Source organism: Galeopterus variegatus, unplaced genomic scaffold, assembly GCF_000696425.1.
Source record: "Galeopterus variegatus unplaced genomic scaffold, G_variegatus-3.0.2 Scaffold139, whole genome shotgun sequence".
Lineage (NCBI taxonomy): Eukaryota > Metazoa > Chordata > Mammalia > Dermoptera > Cynocephalidae > Galeopterus > Galeopterus variegatus.
In genome coordinates this window covers 779,495-790,019 of record NW_007726250.1, presented here as the reverse complement: position 1 = coordinate 790,019, position 10,525 = coordinate 779,495, and the positions used below count along the sequence as shown (strand labels likewise).

General features: G+C 42.8%; 2 protein-coding genes across 6 annotated transcripts in view; both read left to right on the top strand.

Annotated features, from left to right (window-relative positions):
* HMGXB4 (HMG box domain containing 4) overlaps positions 1-7,559 on the top strand; it is a 30,977-nt gene extending 23,418 nt beyond the window's left edge. For both annotated transcript variants that reach the window (XM_008590176.1, XM_008590182.1), the window contains 5 exons: positions 460-524; positions 1,528-1,633; positions 2,291-2,460; positions 4,809-4,931; positions 5,429-7,559. In XM_008590176.1, the coding sequence (XP_008588398.1) occupies positions 460-524; positions 1,528-1,633; positions 2,291-2,460; positions 4,809-4,931; positions 5,429-5,473 (509 nt within the window). In that variant the 3' untranslated portion in view covers positions 5,474-7,559. The remainder of the gene's footprint in view (positions 1-459; positions 525-1,527; positions 1,634-2,290; positions 2,461-4,808; positions 4,932-5,428) is intronic.
* Positions 7,560-9,338: 1,779 nt separating this feature from the next.
* Positions 9,339-10,525, top strand: part of TOM1 (target of myb1 (chicken)) — a 44,554-nt gene continuing 43,367 nt past the window's right edge. For all 4 annotated transcript variants that reach the window (XM_008590161.1, XM_008590169.1, XM_008590155.1 and 1 more), the window contains exon 1: positions 9,339-9,442. In XM_008590161.1, coding sequence (XP_008588383.1) covers positions 9,391-9,442 — 52 coding nt within the window. In that variant the 5' untranslated portion in view covers positions 9,339-9,390. The remainder of the gene's footprint in view (positions 9,443-10,525) is intronic.

The window sequence follows — 10,525 nt, the reverse complement described above, 5'->3', positions numbered from 1 at the left end:
TATATAGGGATGGCCGGTTTGCTCACTGGCTGAGCGTGGTGCTGACAACACCAAGCCAAGGGTTGAGATCCCCTTACCGGTCATCTTTTTAAAAAAAAAAAAAAAGAAATTTGGTAAAAACCTAACATCTTTTATCAAATTCTATGCAACCTAAGTTAACAGGCCGTGTATTGTGGGATCAAATCAAAAGACACCAGAAAGATGCTTAAGGAATAAATCCCTAGAGAGTAGATGTGTAAGGATAAGAGCCTACCTCAAGATCACCAAAACACCCCTTCCCTATAGAAAAAAATTTTTAAATCAGTGATGGGGTTTGGTTTGGTTTGGTTTTCTAAAAGAATCTTGCAATATTTAAATCTGATCTTCAAAACTCCTTTTTCAGTTTTTGCTTTAATCAATCTTTTATTTTGTTAATAGTTAACTCTTTACTGTATTGAGTTTTTTATTCTCTTATGTCAGATTTTGGGGAACTTAGTAAAAAACTGGCTGAGGTGTGGAAGCAATTGCCAGAAAAGGACAAACTGGTAAGTACACTTTTTTACAAACATGTTTTTTTATTGCTTTTTGCCTTCCAAAGTGTGTAATTCTCCTATAGGACGTTCAGCCAGACAACACTGAAAGTAGTGAAAAAAATTATAAGTCAATAGAAAATGGTTTAGCAGAGGGCATTAACTCTGTTAGTGTTAATTCACTCTGTGTGAGGATTTAGCTATAGAGAGGCTGTCTTTTCTTACCTTGTCTAATTTTTTTCCACCAACATTACATTTAAAGCAAAAGATAACCTAACATGGGCAGCGATTAAAGTGTGAAAAGAGAATCTAATGTCAGAACCCTCTATTACAAACACCTAAGGGTTGCTATGGTCTGAAAACTGAGGAAAGTCATCCATTTAGTAGCCACTGCAAACAGTAAGAACATGGGTATGTGCCTAACCCTATACCCAGGTCCTAGGTCATCATCTTCATCAACCATTACCAAATAATGTACCCTACTATCAAGAAGCTAATAAGGCAGTGATAAATAGTTATATCTGAATCATTCACAGTCACACTCTAATTGGGAGACATGAAGGTGGTATCGCAACAAGAATTGCCATCTTACTTTAGGATACACTTCATCTGGATGAAACAACTATTTTTCACCCAGAGATATTATCCCTCATTTCTCCATGTCATTGTTATCCTGCTATTGGTACTGCCAACCACCAGGTTAGAGGAAATATTTAAACCACAGGGATATTATACTGAGCTAAATGTTTACTCTGATTTTACATTTCAACCTTGGAGTGATCTAAACATTAACACTGAGATTTGACTAATAGTATTGAGGAATGTTTATAGTCCTCTTACTCAAATATTAATGAAGCCAATTCAGTGACCCTCAGCTTAAAAGTTAGCTTTACCCCCCTATCTGCCCCCTCCACTGTTCCCTTTCTTTTCTTCATTTTGTTCTTCCATGACTGCTTTCCCTTTTACTTTTTTGTCCTTTTTAATTTATTTTAATTATTGTGCACTGATCTTGTTGCAGATTTGGAAGCAAAAAGCTCAGTATCTACAGCACAAACAGAACAAAGCTGAAGCTACAACTGTGAAAAGAAAAGCATCCAGCTCAGAAGGTTCTGTGAAAGTGAAAGGTATTGACCACATCCCTCTCTTGCTTGTAATTCTTTTCTTTAAAGCACCGTGAATTTTACTTCCTTAACTAGGGAATTGGGAGGGCAGCTTATATTAGAAGCAGACCTTGATACTCAGGTATTATTACTAAATCTTATAGGCTGCAAAAAAAAGATGTTCAAATTTGGGCCAGCCTGTGGCTCACTCGGTAGAGTGCGGTGCTGATAACACCAAGGCCACGGGTTCGGATCCCATATAGGGATGGCCGGTTCGCTCACTGGCTGAGCGTGGTGCTGACAACACCAAGTCGAGGGTTAAGATCCCCTTACCGGTCATCTTTTTTTAAAAAAAAAAAAAAAGATGTTCAAATTTAAAAAATGTAAATCTGAGGTCAGCAAATTTTTTTCTGTAAAGGTCCAGAGAGTAAATATTATAGGCTATGTGCCCCATATGCATTCTCTTTCACAAATTCTTTGTTTTTCTACAATGCTTTGTAAATGTTAAACCATTATTAGCTTGCAGACCATACAAAAAGAGATCATGGGCTGGATTTAGCCCACAGACCATAGTTTTGCTAATTCTTGGTATAATTCATAAAAAGAATCAGGAAGAACATTTTTGTGGTGTTCAAACCTGTAGGCCAGTTTTATCTCTTACCTTCATCCCTCTGTTCTCAGCTTCTTCTCCAGGAGTACTCTCACCCCAAAAGAAGTCCCCATCCACTACCATGCTGTTACCAGCCTCGCCAGCCAAAGCCCCTGAGACAGAGCCCATTGACGTTGCTGCTCATCTTCAGCTGTTGGGAGAGTCCCTAAGCCTCATTGGACACCGCCTGCAGGAAACTGAGGTGAGTACAACCATCAGCATTATGACTTCAGTTTCTTAGATAATTTAAATCCATTTGCTCATTTCAAATACATTCATTAAGTAATTCCTTTATGCTAAATTGTGCCAAATACTCAGGATACAGTAATAAAGAAGACATAATGGTAATAGAAACATCTAGAGATTTGGAATCTACCTGTTGGCTATCAAAGTTTACACTGATACTGTCCTATTGAAACAATGACAAAAGAAAATTAGAATACCCTGTGACTTATTTTTGTCTTTTAAAAATGCAGTGGAAAAGATGAGTACAAATCCCAGGGCAATTTTGATCACTTGTACTTCTAAAAGAATTTGGATTTCTCTGTGTGTTTCCAGCAATGTTTTGAATAGACAAATTAGATTGTATAGGAAATTAAGAGTTCCTCTACTTCTTTGAAAATAGGTAGCAAATGGGCAAGTTCTCAAGCTCTTCATTACTCTGCACTTGAATGTGTTATGTGCCCTAGGGAGATCATTGCCCTTTTAAGCTTTAATTTTAAAAATCACTTAACCTGCAAAGTTGTCATGTTCCATTTTATTACCATATTCAGTTTCTAACCATATTGCCCTCTTAGCTAACAGTAGTAGAGTAGTTCAGCTTTCCACTGAGTTCTAATAGAACATTTCAGCCAAGAAATTATCCAAGATAAAGATCTTGGTTTATTAGTCAGAGTTGTCCAGAGAGGCAGAACCAATAGGATATAGATATAGACATAGACATAAACGTGGATATAGATATAGATATAGGAGAAGGGATTTATTAGGGGAATTGGCTCACATGATTATGGAGGCTGAGAAGTCCCACAACAGGCTATCTACAAGCTGGAGACCCTGCAAGCTGGTAGCATGGCTCAGGCAAGTCCAAAAGCCTCAGAACCAGGGAAGCTGATGGTAACGCAGTCCAAGCTGAAGGCCTGAGAACTTGGGGGGCTGCTGGTTTAACTCCCGGACTCCAAAGGCTAGAGAGCCTAGAATTCTGATGTCTGAGGGCAGAAGAATGTCTCAGCTCCAGGAGAGAGAGAGGAAATTGCCTTTTCTCTGCCTTTTTGTTCTGTCCAGGCCCCCAGCTGATTGGATGTGGGCAGATCTTTCCCACCCTGTCCACCAACTCACACACCAGTCTTCTCTGGAAACACCCTCACAGACACACCTAGAAATAATGCTTCACCAGCCATGTAGGCATCCCTCAATCCAGTCAAGTTGACACCTGAAATTAGGCATCACAGGTGATAATAGTAATAATTACTGATACTCTTTGAGCATTTACCATGTGCCAGGCACCATCCCAGTACAGTACTTTATATCTGTTATCTCAATCCCATTTGTGCTACTGATGCTATTAGTACTCCGTTTTACAGGCACAGAATAGTAAGCAACTCACCCAGGTACAAAAACGGTAAGTGATGAAACCAGGATATGTACCCAGGCAATCCAAATCCAGAGCTTGTTCTCTTAAAGAGTCTACTATGCTGCCTTCCAAGATAGTATATCCTCACAGTGCTTCTAGTTAAAGCAGATTATACAAGAGCTGGGCACCTGCATTTGCAGCAGGCAATCTTATTTAACTCTTTGTCTTTTTTCTTTTTTTTGTGACCGGTAAGGGGATCGCAACCCTTGGCTTGGTGTCACCCGCACCGCGCTCAGCCAGTGAGCATACTGGCCATCCCTATATAGGATCTGAACCCGTGGCGGGAGCACCACTGCGCTCCCAAGCACCGCACTTGGGCCACGGGGCCGGCCCTTATTTAACTCTTTGAATTGCAAATATATAGACCACATGAATTATACAACATGTTAAAATGTGAAATGAAGCTAATTCACTTCTTTTTGAGAGTGAACATTTCAGCCCAGAAAATATTATCAGCTATCAAAAGGCACATGTGGAGAACATATATGTTATATTAAATGTTAATGTATACGGTTGTAGAATTCTTAGTAATCCCACTTGAGCTGTATTTGTGGAGTTTATTAAAAATACACTTTTGCGTACATGAACTCACAAATCTTTCCAGAGTAGGCAAGGCATTTTTCACTATTCCTGTTAAGGAGAGGAATTAAGTGTGTGACCTTCCCCAAGGTCACATACAAGGTAAAATGGGTTAGGAATATAGAAAGGAAACCTGGGAATGTATTGTAAAAGTTTTCTTATTAAACAAGTAACAGAATTATCAAAGTAGATACCTTCCATTTCTGCTAAAAGTTTCATAATGCATGATTAGAACTGCCTGGGATTTAAAGAACCATGTGAGGAAATCCACAAGAACATGGAGAGAGCATTAGGAAAGTGGTTCAAGTTATTATCTCCTCTCCTGTAAATCTCCTTTTCAGGGTATGGTGGCTGTGTCTGGCAGTTTGTCAGTGCTTTTGGATTCCATTATCTGTGCACTTGGCCCCTTGGCGTGTCTGACCACACAACTACCTGAATTGAATGGCTGTCCTAAACAGGTCTTGGTGAGTTTTCCTTATTTTCCTTGGATTTTTAGGGCCAGTCGCCATGGGAGTCAGAAAGGCCCTGCCTTAATGAGCTCTGTTAGGCACAGACTCATAAGACTTTGTGGCACATGGCACCCCCTTTCATATACTGGCCCGTGGAACATGACACTGTATGCTTGCCATGCTTTCAGTGAAACTGGAAAATATCGCATTTCCCAAACTAGTGATTTGGAGAGAAGCATTCTAGCCCTTGACATACTACACCTCCTGTACTTTCTATTTGCTCTTCCACACACAAACTCAGCCCAAGGGTTTTCTTCCTCTTTTTTACTTGGATTAATGGGAGAAGTCAGCATGTCCTAGCATAACAGACAACAGGATGACATCTTCATTCTCACCTTGTTTTCTCCAACTCCACTTTTTCTCTCTCATCTCTCTTCCCGGAACAAAGAAACATGTCTCAGGGAACCAAGGTAAAGTACTCTTCAATTGAACCTTTTTTCCTTGTTTTGCAGTCAAATACACTAGACAACATTGCTTACATCATGCCTGGACTGTGACAGCAAAGAATCCTGGGACAGAAACCTTATCTTACCCCATTGCTGGTTTGTGTATATATAACTGTTCCAGATCCCTTCACTGGCCTCTGGGTGTAGGTTTTAAATTTTTATATCCACACACACATATATATATATATTGTACAAAATATACATAGGACTGTAACTACTTTGCTTATAATAATTTTATGAAATGTCAAAGGTTTAGCCAAGAGGAAACTTTGGGATGAATATGGGTTTGGGATTCTTTTTTTTCTGTGGTGGGTAAATCTGCCTTAAAAATCAATGTAACTTGGGGGCTGGGGGCTTGTTCTGGGTGCCAAGAGCTCTCTTTATGGACAGCTAAAATGTGATTTTTTTCCAAACTCAGTTGTACCTCCAGACCCATCATTGACCATTTGCCTTACCTGTCTAACAGTCTGATATGTAATAGGAAAGATTATGCAAGGACGCCAGTTGGCTGGAAGTACAAAGCCTTTCAATTTGAAGTGACCTAGGTGGGAGATAATAAAATCGTTCCCATTGTAGTTATTGAGGTGGCTTTGGTGAACTGAGTAAGGGGTTCATTCATTCCAATTCCTACTATACATGTGTCCATGTCTAAAAATTTATTGTAATCATTGGTACCACTGGCAGCCTCAGTAGAGGCCAAGGAGTTAGGTGAGCCATGGCAGCAAAAAATATCTTGGAGAGGGTAAAGCTGTCAGTACCACCAGTTGAACCTGCATATGTTGAGCTGACCCAGAATATTTGGTCTGCAAAACTAAGAGCTGGTATCTTTCATTGGCAGCATTAGGTTAGCCACCAAGTCCTCACAAGTTCTGCTTAGTTGCTTGGTGGTTGCAGAAGATAAACTGCCCAGCATGATTCTTGGGTTCATCTCATCAGTTCCCCTGGTGGGCAGATTCAGTGTTCTGCATTCCATATATAAGTGAATTGCAAAAAAAAGTACTCGATTCTCATATAGGTTTATTTATGTGCACATATGAATGTGTATTTTAATTATGTGTATTTAACTCTTTAAAATCTCTTAGATTTTAATTTATCCTGTAAATTTCTGTATATATAATTTAATAACAAAAGCCTCCACCAGCAACAGCATGTGGAAGATACAGATTTGTCATTTCTCCCTTCTTTCCTCTGGTCTGTTCCAAAAACTCCAAATCATCTGCATTTTAAGGTATTGTACCTAAAAAAAGGAATCATTATGTTGCAATTATAATTCTTTTAGAGAACTTCATAGTCTTCAATAATGTCAAGAAAGTAAAATAAAAAGGAATGTTACCATTCCCAGCTGCCCTTATTTCTAAAGAACCAGACTTTTGCTTCCCAATTGGAAAGAAGACAGTTGAGCACTTCAGGGTTGTTTTTAAATTTGGTTTTAGATTTCCTGCCAAAACCAAGCTCTGAGGTAACGTTCTATCTTCTTCTGGCCTAGACGGAGCACCACAGCACCAAAGTAAATCCTTGAGAACAGTGCAGCCAGTCTGCATCCTGTTTAATTCCTTCCCTTCTCCCCACCAGTGTTGTCACAAGGCTATGCTTCTTAAAGGTATTCTGGCTGCTGAATCCCTTCCTTAGCTCAGAGCAGTTTCGAGATTTAATCGGGGAAACAGGAATGTTTGGGAACCAAAATCAAGAACAGCAGAAACCTTAGCTTGATTTCATGTGTTAGAACCTTGTACCGTGCCTCATCTGTACCCATGGAAGTTCCCTGTGTGACATAGGGTATCAAGGAGGAGCCTGGAGGACGTGGATAACACAGGAGGAAGTCAGTCCTACCATGTCATTTGTATACATTAATGAAATCCTGATGAGGGCCTGCTTTTTGTTCATTTTCCTTTGAAACCCAGCCCTCTTGTATTTGTATTTAAAATTTGTACACATTTGTATAATAATCTGTACCTTGTGGTACTTGGTACTCTTAGAGGAAAAACTTTGGATTCAGACCTTCTTGCAATTTTTATATCATTGTTTTATTTTGTTTTTTAAATAAATTCTAGTGGTTTGATCCAAATCCCATTACAGTTGTATAAAGAAATAAAATTTTGTACTTATATTATTAAAAATCACATTTTTAATATTTGTAGTCCAGTCTCAGGTGTCTTCCCTAATCGTGCTAATCATAGTTGCTACAAAATTATAAAACCCGTCTGTTTTTCACAGTGTATCCTACCATAATTTTCTTTAAAAAAAAAAAAACATGGAGTAAAGTTCAAGTTTCTAATCTTAGCCATTTCCTAACACACATATTACTCTGTTTCTATTAATTTTTATGTTGTACAGGCTCTCATTTTCTCTTTTACAAATCGCAATTCCACCAAATCTGATAACTATGGCTCTATTTACTAGCAAGTGAAACTATGTACATTATGGTATTGGCCTAAATCAAGAAAATATTCACCAGTCTTGTATACGGGTAGCATATGAATCATGTACTAAATATGATATATTTCATGCTGTTTCAGTACTGTCCTGGCTTGGTCAGTGATGTCGGATAAGTCAATCTTTATAGGCTTCCAAAATCCCATCTGTAAAATGGTGTTAATGTCACCTCCCTGTCACCAACCCAGTAGCCAGCCTGACATGAATATTTAATATTATGAACACTGAATATATGGAGATTTGACCTTTCAAGGTAAAAATTTCAATGCAAATGCAAGGTATTAAAAGTTATAAATAGTGAAATAATATGATTAAAAGGCTGATGTCTTATGGAGAGGCAGCAAGAGACAACCATATCACTGAATCACTATTAGAGAGAGTGATTTGCATACTTTATCTCACTTATTCCTCCAAAAGCCTTTACAGATGAGCAGACAGATGCAGAAAAGTACTGTTCCTAATAAATATATAGCTAGTAAATGGCAAAGCCAGAATAAGAACGCTGGTACCGCTGACCCCAAAGCCTAGGCTCTTTCTACCCCACACCACTTTCAAATATCATGGGCTGGCCAGTCAGCTCAGTTGGTTGGAGCATGGTATTGTAACACCAAGGTCATGGGTTTGGATCCCCGCACCGGCCAGCCGCTAAAAAAATAAAAGCCTTTGAGATACTTAACTTGGGGTTCACTGTTGTACTTCAGGGATCCCAGAAATTCCCTGAGGGTATAAGGAAAATTGTATCACTGCCTTTTTTCTTCAGAGTTTCATGGCTTTCTTTAAATTCTCAAAGGAGCCTGGAAACCCCCCCCCCCAAAAAAAAAGTGGCTAAGAGTCCTTGATCTAATTCCAGTATCCAGAGAAAATGGGAGCTCGCTCTTTGGATCACAGTAGATTGATGGCAGAAACGGGAGCCACCGGCCCCACTAGAGACTACAACATCTGTGTTTTTCCCACCGTCCTGGGCACTAGCCGGTGCCTAGCTGCAATTAAGTTAACTCTCATTTTCAAAGGATCACACACCCCTGGCCCTTGCCTCCTGTCTGAAGTAAGCGGATCTGGGCTGCAAGCAGGGAGCATGTGGAGCAGGGAGACCTCGACATCAACTAGGAAGAGTCATATCAGGGCAAGAAGACAACAGGCCCAGAGCTGTCAACCGCAGGCAGGTGTGTTAGTCCCAAGGACTAAAGGCTAAGACGCTGAGAGTCTGAGCTGCTGTGTAACCTTACCCAAGTCATTTCCCTGGTGTGAGACCCAGTTTTCCAGATGTGTAGAGACCCCCAGGACCTGCTACTAGACCCCTAAAAAAACGCCAGGGACGTGGTTTAGAGAGGCCTGCGCTTCCAGGCCCCGCCTCCGGCCCTACGTCGTGCGTGATGTCCCCCGGCGCCTAGGAAGCCGCCGTAACGTCATCGCTCCCGCCTTGGGGCCCCCGCCCCCGCTGGCGCCTCCTCGCGGGCGGTGCGTCACGTGACGGGTCGGCGGCGCTGGCGGTTGCTGTCAGCTGGTTCCCTGGGTTGGCAGCGGCAGCCGCGGCGATGGACTTTCTCCTGGGGAACCCGTTCAGCTCTCCGGTGGGACAGCGCATCGGTGAGTCCCAGGAGCCCCGCACAGCGCCGCCCCAGTACTCCGCACCCGGCCCCCTGGGGAGCCGTCAGGTCCCAGGTCACAGAGGGAGGGCAACCAGGTTGGTGTGTGGCTCCCCGCCCTTCCCCGCCTAGTTCCCCGCCCATGCTTGATTGATGGAGCGTGGGCCATTAGGAAGCCTCGGCTGGTGATGGATGCTTAGGGCAGCCAATAGGGAGCGAGAGAGGGCGAGCCCGGTGGCCGCGGATCTGCCAATGTGCGTCTGTCGGGGTCCCAAGTCGAGGTAGAAAGTTTTCGGGGNTCCCCGCCTAGTTCCCCGCCCATGCTTGATTGATGGAGCGTGGGCCATTAGGAAGCCTCGGCTGGTGATGGATGCTTAGGGCAGCCAATAGGGAGCGAGAGAGGGCGAGCCCGGTGGCCGCGGATCTGCCAATGTGCGTCTGTCGGGGTCCCAAGTCGAGGTAGAAAGTTTTCGGGGTTAAAGGGACTGCGTGGTTGTGCGGTCGTTGGGCCGCTCGACCTCTCCCCGAGTCTTCCCCTGCCCAGGTCCCGCCGCCCGGTTCCTGCTGGCTCCTGGCTTGCTCGCCGCGCTCTCCGGACACGGATACCCGAAAAAGGGCTGAGGTCCCTTCTCCCAGGAGTGGGGCGATAGGTCTGGGCGTCTGGGGGACGACTTGCGGGAGGGGACGCCGCGCGACGAGGAGGCCAGGCCTTACAGACCCGCAGAACCTCGGAGCCGACGGTGCTCTTGGAGACCAGCTGGGCAGCCTCCTTCATTTCTAAGGAGATGGGCAGCCGAGCGCCCTGGCCCAGCTCTCCTGACTCCTGGATGCTTGTCCGCGCTCCTTCGCACCCTGTTGACAGGAGACAAGAGTTCCATGACGCAGCTTCTCTGTGCCGAGGGCGCCTCACCTGTAACTAGGGCATGATAATGTCCTTCCCTCCGGGAGTTTCTTGTGAAGATTAAATTCCTTGGTAAATGTGAAGTACTTAGAACATTGCCTGGCTCAGGACCAGTGCTATATAAAAAAAAAAGCTGTGTTGCCATTGTTACTGAGAGACCACCAAGGGAGGGTCGGGAGCCCT